Source organism: Microcaecilia unicolor, chromosome 13 (assembly GCF_901765095.1).
Source record: "Microcaecilia unicolor chromosome 13, aMicUni1.1, whole genome shotgun sequence".
In the NCBI taxonomy this organism is placed as follows: Eukaryota; Metazoa; Chordata; class Amphibia; order Gymnophiona; family Siphonopidae; genus Microcaecilia; species Microcaecilia unicolor.
In genome coordinates, this window is record NC_044043.1 from 14,295,349 (window position 1) to 14,314,368 (window position 19,020).

At 47.6% G+C, this 19,020-nt stretch overlaps 1 protein-coding gene across 2 annotated transcripts in view; it reads left to right on the forward strand.

Annotated features, from left to right (window-relative positions):
* HIP1 (huntingtin interacting protein 1) overlaps nt 1-19,020 on the forward strand; it is a 320,025-nt gene that overhangs the window by 272,754 nt on the left and 28,251 nt on the right. For both annotated transcript variants that reach the window (XM_030222554.1, XM_030222555.1), the window contains one exon: nt 18,032-18,125. In XM_030222554.1, coding sequence (XP_030078414.1) covers nt 18,032-18,125 — 94 coding nt within the window. The remainder of the gene's footprint in view (nt 1-18,031; nt 18,126-19,020) is intronic.

The following is a 19,020-nucleotide window of genomic DNA, read 5'->3' on the forward strand; positions in this document are numbered from 1 at the left end:
CACACAAGGCCGTGCCGATGCGGTAAGCGGGGTAAGCACCGCAGGAGGGCGCCCACCTCTGGAGGGCGCCGCCGCAGTGCTTACCCTCGCCCCGCGCCGCCGAGGCCTTTAAATCTTTTACTTGCAGTCGCAGCAGCGTCTGTGAAAACGGAGCGCTGCCGACGTCTCCCGTCTCCCGTCCCGTCAGAAGAAGGCGGACACTGAGGGAACCAAGAGCGCGAAGGGAAGGGAGACGTCGGCAGCGCTCCGCTTTCACAGACGATGCTGCGACTGCAAGTAAAAGATTTAAAGGCCCCCAGGGCGCGCAGCGATCATCTTCACGGGGGGGGGGGGGAGAGGGGCGCACGCGCGCCAGCTGTTCTTCTGCGGGGGGGCGCCAACAGTTCGTCTGCGGGGGGGCGGCATAGACCCTTGGCACGGGCCTGAATACACACACCTTCTTTAGAGACCTGCTGTTTTCGCTGCTTCTGGAACAGCTATTTGGTTCTATCACCTTAAAGCTCTCATGTGCACGCCTTCCTCTGACGTAAGTTTCCTACGTCAGAGGAGGGCGTGCACAGGAAGAAGGAGAGAGACATCGGTGGAGGTAGAAGGGAGCGACAATCCGTTGTTTCATCTCGTGCAGCGCCTTCACACAAAGGTGAGAGGCGCTGCACGGCCGGTAAGGCGGAGGGGGGTCCTTTGGAGGGGGGAACGGCGGCGACGAACTCGGGGGGGCGGAGGATGGCGGGAGGTGGAGCAGTGTTGGGAAAAGAAGAAGATGAACACAGGAAGGGCGGGGGGCCCGGCGCTGCTAAAGTTTAACTTTTTATTTTCAGTTTTTAATTTAGTGAAGGGCGGAAGCGTGGAACAGCGGCGATCTGGGGGGGGGGGCAAGGCCGTCCATACAGGACGCTTCTGAAGAGCACCTTTGCCCCCTCCCGATCCTTTTTTTTTTTTCTCAAATTTGTTTTATTATTGTCCATTAGAAACATAACAGTAGCCACACTATATCCTTGTACAGAGATTAGAACTTCTCTTTCAACTAACATGTTTCCAACTATCTCCCGATCCTTTTTTAAGGTATGTTTATTTTTCAGGGATGCAGCGGGGAGCGGGGAGCCACGTGTTTGTGGGGGTTTTGTTGTTGTTGTTCTGACGGTTCTGGCATTGCTCAGAGCAGCCAGCATAACGCTTGGCTGCTCTGCGCATGATTTAAGGGCCGATTACCGAACAGCATTGATACATTGTACTTTTTAAATCCGCACCGAACTTGTGCAAATTGTTTTTTTTGAGCATTGTTCATTTTTTTAAATTCGGTTCGGACTTTAACGTTTGTAATTTTTTTACGTATGGTTGATGCATCTGGGCCTCAGTGAGTTTGAGCCATGTGGTGCCTCAGTTCCAATAATCTTCTCTCAAGACAGTGCAGGAGTTCAGGCACTGTATGGCTCAAAGTTCCTGAGAGCTGCGTGGTGCGAGAAAAAAACAGAACAGCTAGCAGCAAGGCTCCAGAGAAGGGGTTTAACAGACTGGGGGAAGAGCTTACTTGAAAAACAGTAGGGGTGGGGAGGAAGGCTGAGCAGAGAGAGTGTTGGTGAGGAGAAGGTTTGTTGGGGAGATGAGTGGGTAGAGAGGGAGAGGTTTGGGGGGCCAAGCTGTAGGGAATAGAGTATGTGGGGCAAGATGGTTTAGCATAGTAACATAGTAGATGATGGCAAATAAAGACCTGTATGGTCCATCCAGTCTGCCCAACAAGATAAACTCATAGCATAAGGTATGACTAGAAGTCTGCCTGGCACTGTCCTTGTTCTAAAACTTCTGAAGTTGTTGAAGTCCCACTCCAGCCCATCCAAATCTGTCCAGCCATAGAAGTCTGCCCAGACCATAGAAGTCTGCCCAGCACTGGCTTTGCTTCCCAATTACTGGTGTTGCCACTTAATCACCGCTAAGCTTCTGTGGATCCATTCCTTCTAAACAGGATTCATTTGTGTTTATCCCACGCATTTTTGCATTCTGTTACCGTTTTCATCTCCACCACCTCCCACGAGAGGGCATTCCAGGTTTCTACCACCCCCTCTGTGAAAAAATACTTCCTGACATTATCCCTGGTTCAGTCCCCCTGCAACCTCAATTCATGTCTTCCCATCTCTGGAAAAGGTGTGTTTGTAGATTAATACCTTTCAAATATTTGAAAGGTCTGTATCATATCAACCCTGTTTCTCCTTTTCCTCCAGGTATGCATGTTCAGGTCATCAAGTCTATCCTCGCACGATTTGAGACGCAAACACCATACCAATTTTGTTGCTTTTCTCTGAACTGCTTCAATTCTTTTTACATCCTTAACAAGATACGGCCTCCAAAACTGAACACAATACTCCAGATGGGGCCTCACCAACAACTTGTACAGGGACATCAACACCTCCTTTGTTTTGATGGTTATACCCTTCTCTAGCATCTTTCTGGCCTCAGCCACCGCCTTGTCACATTGTTTCGTCACCTTGAGATCCTCAGACACCATCACTGTTACTGTCCAGTTCAGTGTCCAGTGTTACTGACCAGTATGACCTCACAGTCAGTTAAACCTCCACCTCCCCGAGTAGAAATCTATACCACTAGACTGTCAGTTCTTAGGCAAATCTTTATTGCAATTCTCCCAATACACAAAGAGAATCCCATCTACAACTCGGCTGCCTGTAAGAACTGTGCCTTTTGCAACATGGAGTCCATACCCTGCCACCTCAGAGGCAAAGAGAGGCCAGATATCAGCACTGCTGAGAGGCAAAGCTGTAAACTCAAACAGGGAGAAGCACAGGGAAAATGCCTTTTACAGCAACCTAAGAGAGAGAGAGTGAGTGAGGAGAAAGAGAAGGTAAAAAAAAAACCTTGAGGAAACCACAGTGGAACCAAGAAAGGTCAGCTCTCAGGAAAGCTGCTAGCATGTGACGTGCAAAGCACAGACTGAGCCCAGTGTTGCCAGATGGAAAAAGTTTGTCACGCCCAAAGCCAGCCCAAAACCGCACAAAGTCAATTTGCATACGATTGACATCATTAATAAATATTAATCAGTCCATTTGCATACAAATGACATCATTAAGCCCGCCTTGGTGGGGCTTCTACTGGCTGCGGGAAAACCAGCCAGCCAGCGGCCACGGGGAAAAAAACCACAGTGGGCGAAAAAAACGCCAGCGGGGCTTAAAAAAGCCGCCCAAAATCCCGCAACCCGCATGCGGTGTGAAAAAGCCATAGCAGCTTGCGGAAAGGAGCCCAATTGGGTAAGAAACCCGCAGCTCTGGCAACACTGTGCCTCTCACACCTAGCCTGCGGGGGCAAGGAAAGAGGGCAGGCCTTAACTCAGAGCTAACAACCAATAGAAACAAGTTCACAAGGAGCCAATCACAGGACACTGCAACTGTAGATGGTCGGGGGGGGGGGGGGACTACCCCAGTAAACTGTGCTGTCTAGACAAATAATATTCCTATTAATTATACACAATAATGCCCTCTGCCCCCATGAATATGGGGGCAGCACAATCACCCCAAGGTCCCTCTCCTGAGTTGAGTTTTATCAATCTCTCCCAAGGTACATCTCCTTTGAGTTTCTGCTCCCCAAGTGCCTCACTCTGGACTTCTTGGCATTAAATTTGAACTAAGCAAACTGCAAGTACAGATTAAGGGGGAGAATCTATATATCATGCCTAAAAAATTGGTGCTGACATCAGTGCCGACTAAGCATATTCTATATTGAGCACCTAGATTTAGGCACCGATTATAGAATACGTTTATTTGATATCTCAGCGCCCAAAACTACGCAGCACGAAAACATGGCATAAATCCCGGTGAGTAGATTTATACGCACAGGGCCATATTCTATAACTATACACTTAAATTTCTGAAAACCCTCGAAACACCCAATTACCTGCACTTTAGAACTTTTGTCCTAATGTCCTTGACATTTGAGAAAGTGTAGTGTGAGGTAGGTTCTTGCTCCCTTGAGTGCGTTGTGTATAGGTAATTCTATTAGGTTTGGAATGTATTCCAGTGCTAGGCCGAAAATTATTCTGTAGGCCAGTGAGCATATCTTGAAGGAAATACATGATTTATTGGGTAGCCAGTGTAGGTTTTGGAGCAACTGTTTTGCGCTTTCGAATCTATTTCTTCTGAATATTAGTCTTGCAGCTGTGTTTTGTGCTGAAGCATCTCATCAGTTCTTCCTCTTCTTTCATGATGGATTTAACCTGCAGATATTTTGCACATGGAATCAATGCCTCGCTTTGGATCAACTTTCCATTTAGACAGAGGTAGAAGCTGTAACAAGGACAACAGCTTTACATAGTAACAGTATATGACGGCAGATAAAGACCTATACGGTCCATCCAGTCTGCCCAACAAGATAAACTCATTTTACATGGTATGTGATACTCTATACCCGAGTTTGATTTGTCCTGGTCATACTCAGGGCACAGAATGTAGAAGTCTGCCCAGAACTCTTCTTCTACTAAGTTCTGGAGCTAACGTCGAAGCCCTTTAAAATTTACATTCCAGCCCATCCCTAGCTATTCAGTCACAATCAGGGCATAGACTGTAGAAGTCTGCCCAGCTCCCATTTTGTTTCCCAATTACCAGCATCGCCACCCAATCTCCGCTAAGATTCCGCGGAACCAAGGGAAGTGTTATTCCTGAATCCCTTCAAGTATCTAATGATTTATCTCTTAAAGCTAAGGTGACCCAAGGTTTCCTGATCATACTTCAGTTGTAGTACCTGTTGAGAGAAAAAGACCTACCAAAGTTCCTTCCTTTTCCTCCACAGCTCTTTTCACTTACAGAAGCAGCTCTCACTGAACTTCCCTCCATCTTTAGGCTTTCTCACCAAATATGGCAAAAGGGAGCCTTGTCCATCACAGTTTCTGTGCACCCTGGATATATTTTCTTTAGCCTCTCCAGGGATTAGGTACCATCTATATAATATCCTGTTGCTGTGTTTTTGTTTTTGTTTTTTTTTTGACTAAGGGTAGAAATAAAAGGTATTCCACCTGACAGAATATTCTTCCCACATTGTATTCTCTAACTCCTCTTTCAAGTCTTGCTCCAAGGCTTTCATACATTTATCATCACAAAATATGCACGTCCTCGTATTATCCTATAGAGATTTGATATCGTATCCTTTGTCCCTCTTTGTGATAGAAATCATTTTTCCATGACTATAGATTCTTTTGCACTGTAGCTGCAGACTTTGATTGCCTCATAAAATGTCTCATCTGTAAAAGTCATAGAAATCAGAATTAGGCAGTCCAAACTATATCTCAAATTGGGCGGGATGGAGGACATTGTACCTGACAGATCAGAACCATTGGATCACAGATGAAGAATTGTGTGTCCTCCCCCCACCCCCGTACAGTTTTCCATACCTACAAGACATGTGTCACAAAGTGGTTGTTCAAGTCTTTCCTCTTGTCCTGTTTTGGGATTCCAAGGTAGACATGTTAGAGGGTTGTATATCACATAGAATTGCTCCAGCTTTATCCATCTCTTTTCTTAGGAACCATTCCTCCACTCAAAAGAGCCTCTTTTACTAAATCGCACTAGCAATTCCCAGCTTGCCATCCAAGAATATCTAGAGCGTTACTCATACTACCCCTCTCCTCAAGACCCTTCACTGGCTCCCTATCCGTTTTCGCATCCTGTTCAAACTTCTTCTACTCTGCTGCTCCCCAGTATCTCTCCACACTCGTCCTTCCCTACACCCCTTCCCGTGCACTCCGCTCCATGGATAAATCCTTCTTATCTGTACCCTTCTCCACTACTGCCAACTCCAGACTTCGCGCCTTCTGTCTCGCTGCACCCTACGCCTGGAATAAACTTCCTGAGCCCCTACGTCTTGCCCCATCCTTGGCCACCTTTAAATCTAGACTGAAAGCCCACCTCTTTAACATTGCTTTTGACTCGTAACCACTCGCCTCCACCTACCCTCCTCTCTTCCTTCTCGTTCACATTAATTGATTTGATTTGCTTACTTTATTTTTTGTCTATTAGATTGTACGCTCTTTGAGCAGGGACTGTCTTTCTTCTATGTTTGTGCAGCGCTGCGTATGCCTTGTAGCGCTATAGAAATGCTAAATAGTAGTAGTAGTAGAGCGGTTTAGTAAAAGAGGCCCAAAGTTTTCAAAATGGCATTGACACAAATTAGGGCCGGCTGAACCACCCCATTCTTTTCTTCTACATAGTATACACCACCCTAAGAGGTCTAGTCTTCCAGATTAAGTGGAAAATAACCTTTGCAATTTTAACACGTGTGGGACAGGCACCATTGAAGTTTGGAACAGGTACAGTAATTTTGGAAGGAAGCTCATGTTAATACAGGCAGTTCCACCAAGGCAGGTAATCATCTTGCCGTGCTCCTAGATTTTGAAAAGTGTTATCATCATGGGTTTGATAGTTCATTTCTGCTAAATTTTTCAGGTCTTTAGTGATCTTTACTCCTAAATACTTTATTTGATCTTGTACCCATCTGAAGGGAAAATGGTGTACTGTGTGCTCCAGTCTTATCCATAAGAACAGCCATACTGGGTCAAATCAGTGGTCCATTCAGCCCAGTATCCTGCTTCCAGCAGTGGCCAATCAGGGTCACAAGTACCTGGCAGAAACCCAAAGAGTAGCAACATTCCAGAATCCCAAAGAGTAACAAGATTCCGGAATCCCAATTAGTAGCAACATTCCATGCTACCAATCCCAAAGCAAACAGTGCCTTCCCCCATGTCCATCTCAATAACAGGGTATGGACTTTTCCTCCAAGAACTCGTCCAACCCTTTTTGAAACCCAGATACACTAACCACCGTTACCACATCCTCCGGCAATGAGTTCCAGAACTTAATTGTTCTTTGCTTTAAATCCTGCTTAACTCTTCTGTTGGTGTAGGTAACACAATTGTGGGTCTAGTGAGTGTCAGCAAAATATCTTTTGTGAACAGCATTATTTTATAGCCTTTAGCATTGCCCACAATATCTGGATTTCATCTGACTGTCTGAGCTAGAGGTTCCTAGGAGTGAGCAAAGAGCAGCAGAGACAGGGAACCTACCCAGTTCAAAGCAGTTAGAGTATCCTCCATTAAAGCATGCTTCCAGTTTGCTATATAATTTCCTTAAGTAGGTAACAGATTTATCCCTTATCCCAGACTGCCTCAATACTTGACTCAAAAAGTCCCATTCAATTACTAGTACTACTACTAATCATTTCTATAGTGCTACTAGACGCATGTAGCAATGTACACTGAACGTGTAAGAGACATTCCCTGCTCAACAGAGCTTACATAAGTACATTAGTATTGCCACACTGGGGCAGACCAAAGGTCCATCAAGCCCAGTATCCTGTTTCCAACAGTGGTCAATCCAGGTCACAAATACCTGGCAAAATCACTGAAAAGCTAAATACATTTTATGATGCTTATCCCAGAAATAAGCAGTGGGTTTTCCCAAGTCAATTTAATAATGGTCTATGGACTTTTCCTTTAGGAAGCCGTCCAGACCCTTTTTAAACCCCACTAAGCTAACCGCCTTTACCACATTTTCTGGCAACGAATTCCAGAGTTTAATTACACGTTGAGTGAAGAAACATTTCCTCTGATTAGTATTAAGATGCTTCACATCTATCCTTTCCACTCCCCTCATTATTTTATAGACCTCTATCATATCTCCCCTCAGCCGTCTCTTCTCCAAGCTGAAGAGCCCTAGACGCTTCAGCCTTTCCTCATAGGGAAGTTGTCCCATCCCCTTTATCATTTTCGTCGCCCTTCTCTGTACCTTTTCTAATTCCACTATATCTTTTTTGAGATGCGGCAACCAGAATTGAACACAATATTCAAGATGTGGTCGCACCATGGACCGATACAAAGGCATTATAACGTCCTCATTTTTGTTTTCCATTCCTTTCCTAATAATACCTAACATTCTATTTGCTTTCTTAGCTGCCACAGCACACTGAGCAGAGCATTTCCACGTATCATCAACAATGATGCCGCGATCCCTTTCTTGGTCGGTGACTCCTAACGTGGAACCTTGCATTATGTAGCTACTAGTAAAAAAGCCCCGTTTCTGATGCAAATGAAACGGGGGCTAGCAATGTTTTCTTCTGTGTGCATGTGGGAGTGTGTGTGTCCCTGCCCTCTGGCCTCTCTCCCCTCTCTCCCCTCCCCCCTCTGAGTCCTTCACTGTTACAGAGCCAGCGATTTGATTTCGTGCTCTGCTGTTTTCCTTCACTGACTGTGTTACAGAGAGGGCGGGGCAGACACTCATAGGGAAACCGGATATCTCGCCCCCTTCACACTTCCGGCTGGAGGCTTCATAGAACGTTGGTGTTGCCTTTTATATAGAGAGATAGTAAAAAAGCCCCGTTTCTGATGCAAATGAAACGGGGGCTAGCAATGTTTTCTTCTGTGTGCATGTGGGAGTGTGTGTGTCCCTGCCCTCTGGCCTCTCTCCCCTCCCCCCTCTGAGTCCTTCACTGTTACAGAGCCAGCGATTTGATTTCGTGCTCAGCTGTTTTCCTTCACTGACTGTGTTACAGAGAGGGCGGGGCAGACACTCATAGGGAAACCGGATATCTCGCCCCCTTCACACTTCCGGCTGGAGGCTTCATAGAACGTTGGTTTTGCCTTTTATATAGAGAGATAGTTCGGGTTCCTCTTTCCCACATGCATCAGTTTGCACTTGCTCATATTTAACGTCATCTGCCATTTAGATGCCCAGTCTACCAGTCTCGTAAGGTCCTCTTTTAAGTTTTCACAGTCCTCTCGCGATTTAACAAATTTGAATAACTTTGTGTTGTCAAATTTAATTATCTCACTAGGTACTCCCATCTCTAAATCATTTACACCTGCTCAGGAACTGGTATAAATTTATGTGCATGAAGTAAACGTGTATGTGTGTGTTTTTATAAAATGCATGTGAACTCCATAACTGTGCCCAAACTTCACCCAAACAATGCCTACACACGAGTCGAGGAAAAGTAGACAGAAGTGTTCTATGTGCCTGCTTAATACATGGGTAACTTCTGGGATAAAACAAGGTTCCATATCATCAAGCTGATCAATCCATAGACTGGTGGGTTGTGTCCATCTACCAGCAGGTGGAGATAGAGAGCAAACTTTTGCCTCCCTATATGTGGTCATGTGCTGCCGGAAACTCCTCAGTATGTTCTCTATCTCAGCAGGTGGTGGTCACACACAGCAGCAGCTCTGGCTAGGCCTCCAAGCCTAATTTTTAGGTTTTGTTGAGTGCCTGGGGTTGAGGGCTCTTCTTGAGCAAGTGCAAACCTGGTGGCGCCAGGTCCCTCCTTTTCTCCCCCCTCCCGCTGGCTCCGTTTAAAAAAAAAAAAAAAAAAAAAATTTTTAAACGTCTTTAAAGGCGTTTAATTCGACGTTTCTTTAAACGTTCATTGCAGCTACTCACTGGGACACCAGTTCGTTACAGCTCGGAGCGGCAAGCAGGTAATTTTACCTTTTTATAGCGGGCAGGGGGTTCCCCGATTCTTCTCCTCGTGGCAATGGCGTCGGAGGGCGAGGGCGCATAGGGTCGCTCCCCGGATCGCTGGAGCGCTTCTAGAGGGGATGCGGGGGTTTTACAACCTGATTCGCCCTTGATGGGTGATAGTTTAGTGACCGATGATGTCCCGGTCGTTCCTCCGGCGTGGCGGTTTTTTCCCGCCATAAACGCCCATCCCCCGCTCCTCGCCTCCGCCATCTTGGCCGGCCACGCGGCTCGGACGGCTTCTTCGTGGGCCGCCCTTGAGGTTGGAGACATTAATGCCATGAACGCCCTTAATTTGGGCGACGGCACAAAAGCGGCTAAAGTTAAGCGCCGTTCTTCCCGCGCGGCTCCTTCACGGAGTTTCGCGCCGGACGCCATTTTGGATGCGCAGCATGTCTCTCCCCCGCTATTGCGAGCGCCGGTTGAGAGTGCGTCTAGGGCTGTTGCCCAGGCTGCGGAAGTGCACAGTCTGGGGGGTTTCTCCCCCGAGTTTGTTTTGCTGCTGCATCAGGCTTTCCTCATGCAAAACGCTGCCCCTGCTCCCTCTTCTGATAAAGAGGTTGAGGTTCCCAGAGGTAAACGCCCTCGGGTTGATTTCCAGGCCTTGGAGGACTTTTGTCTCCTCCGATGTAGATGAGGGCAGCGTGTCTGAGGTCTCCCAACGATCCTTTGCGGATTCCTTGGAGGAGATAGATCCCCGCTCGGATGGAGCGGATGACCCCTCTGCAGCGCGGCTTTTTAGCCCAGAGGATTTGCCCAACCTGTTGTTACAGGCCATGGACACTTTGAAGATTTCCTCTCCGGAGGACGTCTCTCCCTCAGCCCCTGTTGGCTCTGCCATTATGCTGGGGACGAAGCGCCCGCCTAGAACCTTCCACGTGCATGATGCCATGCACACCTTAATTGCGGCTCAATGGGATGTCCCGGAAACGAGCCTTAAAGTGGCTAGGGCTATGTCCCGCCTCTATCCTTTGGCTGTGAGTGAACGTGAGGCCTATCTGTGGCCTACCGTGGATTCTTTAATCACTGCGGTGACTAAGAAAACGGCGTTGCCGGTGGAAGGTGGCACGGCCCTAAAGGACGCCCAAGACAGAAGATTGGAGGCGGCCTTAAGGTCGTCCTTTGAGGCAGCTGCTTTAAGTTTGCAGGCCTCAGTTTGCGGCTCCTATGTGGCCAGGGCGTGCCGGACTATGGTGCAGCGGGCTTCCCCCTCGGATCATTCCTTGAGGGCTGATTGGCCGGCCCTGGAATCGGGCTTAGCCTATTTGGCAGACTTGCTGTATGATGTCTGGAGAGCCTCAGCTAAAGGCATGGCTCAGACAGTCTCTGCGCGGCGGTGGCTTTGGCTGAAACATTGGTCTGCTGACCACGCCTCTAAATCCCGCCTGGCTAGATTGCCTTTTAAAGGCAAGCTGCTCTTTGGGGTCGAGCTGGACAAAATCGTGACCGATCTCGGCACGTCTAAGGGCAAGAAATTACCAGAGGTCAGGGCTCGGGTTAGTACTCGTCCCGATACCTCCAGAGGACGGTTGCAGGAAGCCCCTCGGTACCCGCCCGGGCAAGTCGGGTTCCTCTGCCCCCTCTTCCTTCAAGAGGAATTTCTCCCCCAAGCAGCATTCCTTTCGCAGAGACCGCCGTCCCGGAGGTGCTCCCTCCGGTCCTCCCCCAGGGTCTCGTACCCAATGACGGGGCCTTGGTCCACGCCCCAGTGCAGATTGGAGGACGGCTGTCCTCGTTTCTGAGCGAGTGGACCACTATAACTTCAGACGCGTGGGTGCTGGAAGTCATCAGAGACGGCTACAAGCTAGAGTTCTGCCAACCCTTAAGAGACGGGTTTGTACTCTCTCCCTGCAAGTCTCCGGTCAAGCTGTGGTAGTGCAGCAGACCTTGGACAACCTGATCCGCCTGGGTGCGGTCGTTCCGGTGCCAAAAAATCAGATTGGCAAGGGACGTTACTCCATTTACTTTGTGGTTCCAAAGAAAGGAGGTTCTGTCCGGCCTATCCTCGACCTCAAAGGGGTCAATCGGGCCTGGAAAGTGAGGCACTTTCGCATGGAGACTCTCCGCTCTGTTATAGCGGCAGTGAAGGCAGGAGAGTTCTTGGCTTCCTTGGACATCAAGGAAGCGTACCTGCATATTCCCATCTGGCCTCCTCTCCAACGCCTTCTGCGTTTTACAGTCCTGAGACGACACTTCCAGTTCAGAGCCCTCCCTTTCGGGTTGGCTACTGCTCCGCGGACCTTTTCCAAAGTAATGGGGGTCATAGCGGCCTTCCTGCTAAAGGAAGGAGTACAAGTCCATCCTTATCTGGACGACTGGTTGATCCGAGCCCCCTCTTATGCAGAGTGCGGCAAAGCTATGGACCGGGTAGTTGCTCTTTTGAGCTCCCTGGGATGGATCATCAACTGGAAGAAGAGCCAGCTGCGCCCGACTCAGTCCCTGGTGTATCTGGGAGTTCGATTCGACACCCAAGTGGGCAGAGTGTTCCTGCCAGACAATCGGATTGTCAAGCTTCAGGCTCAGGTGGACTAGTTCCTAGTAGCCTCTCCTATTCGGGCTTGGGACTACGTGCAGCTGTTGGGCTCTATGACGGCCACGATGGAAGTAGTGCCCTGGGCCAGGGCTCATATGAGACCACTACAGCTATCTCTGCTGCTGCGCTGGACTCCGATGTCGGAGGATTATGCTGTGCGCCTTCCCGTGGACCCAGCAGTGCGCAAGGCGCTGAGCTGGTGGACGCAGACAGACAAGTTGTCTGCAGGATTGCCTCTGGTGACCCCGGAGTGGATTGTCGTCACGACAGACGCCTCTTTGATGGGCTGGGGAGCCCACTGCTTGGGAAGGACAGCGCAGGGGCTCTAGTCTCCTGCAGAGGCAAGTGGTCTATCAACCTCCTGGAACTCAGAGCCATTCGGTTGGTGTTATTGGAGTTCATCCCGGTACTGGTGTTGAAGCCTGTACGGGTCCTGTCGGACAATGCCACGGCTGTGGCCTATATCAACCGCCAGGGAGGTACCAAGAGCGCCCCTCTAGCCAAGGAGGCTATGAGTCTTTGCCAGTGGGCGGAAGCGAACCTGGAGCAGCTTTTAGCGGCCCACATTGCCGGAGTCATGAATGTCAAGGCGGACTTTCTCAGTCGCCATACCTTGGAGCCCGGAGAGTGGCAACTATCTGCTCAGGCGTTCTTGGACATCACGAAGCGCTGGGGCCAGCCGAGCCTAGATCTGATGGCGTCATCGGCCAATGGCCAAGTGCCGCGCTTTTTCAGCAGAGGACGGGACCCTCGATCCCTGGGAGTAGATGCTCTTCTCCAACAGTGGCCGACACAAGAGCTCCTCTATGTGTTCCCGCCCTGGCCCATGTTGGGCAGGGTGCTAGACCGGGTGGCAAAGCATCCCGGCAGGGTAATCCTGGTGGGTCCGGATTGGCCCAGACGTCCCTGGTATGCGGACTTGTTCAGGCTCTCAGTCGACGATCCTCTGCGGCTGTCAGTGGAGCAGGGCCTGTTACATCAGGGTCCCGTGGTGATGGAGGATCCCTCTCCCTTTGGTCTTGCGGCCTGGCTATTGAGCGGCAGCGTCTGAGGAAGAAGGGCTTCTCAGACAAGGTCATCGCCACTATGCTGAGAGCGAGGAAGCGCTCTACTTCTACTGCTTACGCCAGGGTTTGGCGTATCTTTGCAGCATGGTGTGAAGCAGGCTCACTTTCTCCCTTCACTGCTCCAATTTCTTCAGTGTTGGCGTTCCTGCAAGAAGGTCTGGAGAAAGGCCTGTCGCTCAGTTCCCTTAAAGTCCAGGTAGCGGCTCTGGCTTGCTTCAGGGGCCGCCTGAAGGGTGCTTCCCTGGCTTCGCAGCCAGATGTGGTGCGCTTTCTCAAGGGAGTTAATCACCTGCGCCCTCCTCTGCACTCAGTGGTGCCTGCGTGGAATCTCAACCTGGTGCTAAGAGCATTGCAGAAGCCGCCTTTGGAACCCTTGTCGAGGGCATCTCTGAAAGACCTGACGTTGAAAGCAGTCTTTTTGGTGGCTATCACTTCAGCCAGAAGAGTTTCCGAGCTCCAGGCGCTCTCATGTCGAGAGCCTTTTCTGCAGTTCACTGAGGCAGGAGTGACTATTCGCACAGTGCCTTCCTTCCTGCCCAAGATTGGTTCTCGCTTCCATGTGAATCAGCAGCTCTGTCTCCCTTCCTTTCGTAGGGAGGACTACCCAGAGGAGTACTCCGCTCTTGAATATCTGGATGTGAGACGAGTCATCATCAGATACTTGGAAGTGACCAATGATTTCCGGAAATCGGATCATCTGTTTGTCCTGTTTGCAGGTCCTCGTAAGGGTCTGCAGGCTGCTAAGCCTACAGTGGCAAGATGGGTCAAGGAAGCCATTGCAGCGGCTTATGTGGCCGCGGGGAAGGTGCCGCCTATCCAGCTGAAGGCTCACTCCACGAGAGCTCAGGCGGCCTCGATGGCAGAGGCCGGATCCGTCTCCTTGGAAGAGATATGCAAGGCGGCAACGTGGGCTTCGGCTCATACATTCTCCAAGCATTACCGTTTGACTGTGGCTGCACGGGCGGAGGCCCGGTTTGGAGCTTCAGTGTTGAGGTCAGGGATTTCTATGTCCCGCCCTGGGTGAGTACTGCTTCGGTACATCCCACCAGTCTATGGATTGATCAGCTTGATGATATGGAAGGTAAAATTATGTATAATCATACCTGATAATTTTCTTTCCATTAATCATAGCTGATCAATCCATAGCCCCTCCCAGATATCTGTACTGTTTATATTCTGGTTGAATTTTAGGTTCAAGTTTAGCCTTCAGTTACTTCAGGAGGACTTCGTGTTCAAGTTCTTCTTTCACTTGGATTCTTCAAGAGTTGAGACGAGTTTGTGTTACAGTGAGCTGCTGCATTCCTCTCCCCCCCGTTTTACGGGGCTGGATTGAGACATAAATTCTGCCGGCACTCCCTCCCGCTTCGTGCGGCTGTAGGGCAGCTTTGTACCCCTCCCGCTTCGGCGGTGTTAGGGTCAGTCAGCTCCTCCCGCGGTTGCGGTTGCAGGATAAGCCAGATCCCCCCGCATCGGCGGGTGTGGTGTCCCTCCCCCGCTCCGCGGGGATGAGCTGGACGGATTCCCCTCCCCCACTTGTGTGGGGATGAGCTGGGTTAATTCCCCTCCCCTGTTTCGGCGGTGGTGAGCTGGGCAGAGTGTCCCTTCGTGGGTGTAATTCTCTAAGTGCTGAGTCCTGCGGATGGAGCTTTGATATCGACATACTGAGGAGTTTCCGGCAGCACATGACCACATATAGGGAGGCAAAAGTTTGCTCTCTATCTCCACCTGCTGGTAGATGGACACAACCCACCAGTCTATGGATTGATCAGCTATGATTAATGGAAAGAAAATTATCAGGTATGATTATACATAATTTTACCTTTACATCCAAAAAAATTGTTTAATAAAATTACCCCACTACATACATATGTTTCAGTATATAATGGCAAAATATGATTGTGCATTGTCCCCTCCCAAACTTTCACTCAGTCTCTCCCTCATTCGTGTAACCCCCTCAGCTTTCTCACAGTTTCTTTTCCCTCATCTGGCTTTGGCTGCAGAATAAACAGTAGGAGTCCTGCTTCCTCATCACGACTTGGCTTTCACAATACTTGAAATTGTGAGATCAATCTAAACTTCTGGCACCACGCAGCTCCTGCTTACGGAGAGCTGAGTTGCAGTGGGGAAGCAGGACAAGAATTGTCAAGTTTCTGAGGGCCAGAAAAAGCACTTGGGGCCAGGGTTTGACCTGCAGGCCGTAAGTTGGACAAGTCTACCATAGAGGGTAATTTGTAACAGTCCACCTAATATGTGCATCCAGAATGCCTGTAAGTCAGATCAATTTTCAAAGGGAAATATGTGCTTAGTTTTCCTTTGAAAATTATCCCACCAAAAGTACCAGTACACATTCACAACTACTTTTAACACGCTCAACATTTTTTGAGAACATTTGTTTGCTTACAAATCTGAAGATATATGTTTAAGTCGAAGCTCCGTTCTTGGGAAAACCTTTACTCACTGGGAATAGGGGGAGGGAGGTAAAAAGTATATATGAAATGGAAGTTACAGTACCTTCTCTCGTTAGAATGGTTGGGTGCTACACTTCTGTCATTAGGTTCTTCCTTGTGGAAAATTCATGAGGTGTACAGAACGATACCAGTTTGAGTCATATCCGTAGACAGTGGGAGTAACTCTGTCATATATATAACCTTATCCGGACATTTTCGGTTTGTGTAAATGTTTGTACATTGTATTCTTACAAACAAGGCCTATCCCCGCATATTTTACCTGTTCTGCTCCTGAATTTATTTGTGAATTATATGGGTAAAATAACATATTTTGAATGTGGTATAGTGTGTTGTGAAGGTTGAATTTATTACTAAAATGGGGAAGACATTTTTTAAAAATAGCACTCTGCCACTCAATTCCGTGTAAGCCTCTAGGAAATGAAGGAACATTTATGGTAAATAACAATTTTATCAAGATTTGGGGTTGAGTTTGATTCCAGTGTAGGAATGAGTGTGAGTATATGATAATATGAGTTAGTGCGGAGGGGCATTTTTGATATGACTTCTAAATCCGATTCCAATTTTCCAGTTCAGTTTTTTTTGCCTTTATATTACTGGTCTGTGATTCCTTGTTTCATGTTTGTAGTTTCTGTGTACGGATCTGTAGCAATTCCTTTTGTTCTGCTTTCTCAGTGGATAGGGCTATTTTGTCCGGGCTATTATGTTGGAGTGCCATAAAGAATTCCATACCTTTATCATAGCTTACTGAGTTCAAAACCACAGTATTTATCTATATAGATATTTTTTATATAGATATTTTTGTAAATGGATCTCTCAGATCAGCGCACCTTCCCCTAATAAGGCTAAATGAGCCTAGCATATGTCTAGAAGGGGCGTAGCGCATTTCTCTCTATTTTCAGTTAATGTATCCAAAAGTTTCACTAGGTTAAGCAATATATTCAAGTACTTAGCTTATCTGATTTTCCCATATCCGGTATTCACTTATTTTTATTTTCAAAGACTGGAGACCAGATGTCACACCGACACAGATCCATGTTTCGCGTTATAAAACGCTGTTTCAAGGTAGTCTCCTATATATAAAGAAAATTTATAATCAATATATATATATAGCACTATGTTTTGACCTGCAGTTAAGCTTTACTCACCACGTCACCGGATATATAATCCGTAGAAAGCTTATGTCGGCCATCCCTGATGGAGACAGTTTGACAATAGCGTGGTGAGTAAAGCTTAACTGCAGGTCAAAACATAGTGCTATATATATATTGATTATAAATTTTCTTTATATATAGGAGCAGGGGCGTATCTGCGTGGGGCCTCAGGGGCCTGGGCCCCCGCAGATTTTGCCCTGGACCCCCCTACCGCCATCAACCCTCCCCCGCTGCCGTTGCTTACTTTTGCTGGCGGGGGACCCCAAACCCCCGCCAGCCACCCCGAGGTGTTTAAAATTCATCTTCGGCCTCCGTGGCCGTGCTGCTGTTGATAGGCACTGTTGAATCCACTTCGGAGTCTGACGTCGCAGCACGTACAACGTACAACGACGTCAGACTCCGAAGTGGATTTCAACAGCGCCTATCAACAGCAGCACGGCCACGGAGGCCGAAGATGAATTTTAAACACCTCGGGGCGGCTGGCGGGGGTTTGGGGTCCCCCGCCGGCTGAAGAAGAAGTTTTTAAGGCAGCGGCAGGTGGAAGCAGACCTCGGCTGGCGGGGGTTGGGGTCCCCCGCCAGCAAAAGTAAGCAACAGCAGCGCGGGAGGGTTGGCGGCGGGAGGGGGGTGGAGAGAGTCATTGGTGGCGGTGGGGGCTCTGACAATGGCGGGGGGGGGTCGGTGGCGGCGGGGGGGGGGGCTAAAATGTGCCCCCTCCCTCTGGCTCTGGCCCCCCCTACCGCCGGAGTCCAGATACACCCCTGTATAGGAGACTACCTTGAAACAGCATTTTATAACGCGAAACATGGATCTGTGTCGGTGTGACATCTGGTCTCCAGTCTTTGAAAATAAAAATAAGTGAATACCGGATATGGGAAAATCGGATAAGCTAAGTACTTGAATATATTGTTTAACCTAGTGAAACTTTTGGATACATTAACTGAAAATAGAGATAAATGCGCTACGCCCCTTCTAGACATATGCTAGGCTCATTTAGCCTTATTAGGGGAAGGTGCGCTGATCTGAGAGATCCATTTACAAAAATATCTATATAAAAAATATCTATATAGATAAATACTGTGGTTTTGAACTCAGTAAGCTATGATAAAGGTATGTTGGAAATGGACTGAAGTAGAGCACCCTTTTTCTGGTTATATGGTGAGCTCCCTTCAAGATAAATATATTGGTGCTTCATTGATTATAAAGAATTCCATGGCATTTTAGAAACTAAGCCACTTGACAAAAAGCAAATCGGTTTATTTTTCACTGAAAAGAATATTGTAAAAAAGAATAATTGTTCATGCCTTTGCAGGATCTTGGGGTCTTGTACAAGTCTCATGCAGGCAATTCAAATGCTGGTCCTGGCATCAAAAGACCTGCAGAAGGAGATTGTGGAGAGTGGAAGGGTAAGCATGGGGGTCTGGGAATGCTGGTACATGGCAAAGTGCACAGAGTGATTCTATACGCAGCTTGATATGTTTGGTATTACAAAGATTTTGAAAAATGACATACATTCTTAACAAACATAAGAAGAAATACTTAAACAAGAAGCAAAAGAAAAAATAAATAAAGAAATAAAATCAACTAAAACATTTTTCAGCGGATATTCAAAACAATTTAATGGCCGGAAACGTCGCCAACCAGTTGAAATCGCTTGCTCGTGGCTGTCCAGTCATTTTTAATGGCACTTGACTCTCTCAGTGCCAAATTTATTTTATATTTACTGTATTGAGTTTCAATTCTTTTAACAAGAGTACACTTGTCAACTGAAATACAGCAAGGTAATATTAAGATACAAGAAAAGTCAAATGAAGATGAGTAGAAAAGAAAAAAATCAAAGAATTTTAGTTCACTTTTAAACCACAATTATTCCGCTTTCTTAGACCACACTCTGAGTGAGGGTGTTAATGAATTAGAGAAGACTACAAAGAAAAAATAATTATAACTTAATTAAGGCTACGTGCAATCCTCCAGCACAATTTAAACAGACGTTATTTTAGTCGTTTTAAGTCTAGAAAGGATTTCAGTTGATCAGGAGAAAAGAAAACATATTTCATCTGACCCAACCGAACGATACATTTACAAGGGTAGGCGAAAAAAAAAAAAGGATTCCCCCCCCACTTCCACCGTCCTCGGTTTCATAGCCAAGAAGGCTTTCCTCTTCTGCTGGGTCAACTTTGTTACGTCAGGGTATGTCCATATTTTCCCACCTCCAAAATGAGAATTGGTGTTCTTAAAGTAAAGTCTCAAGACAGAATTAAGATCCTGTTCAAAAATAAAGGAAACTAAGAGAGTAGCCCT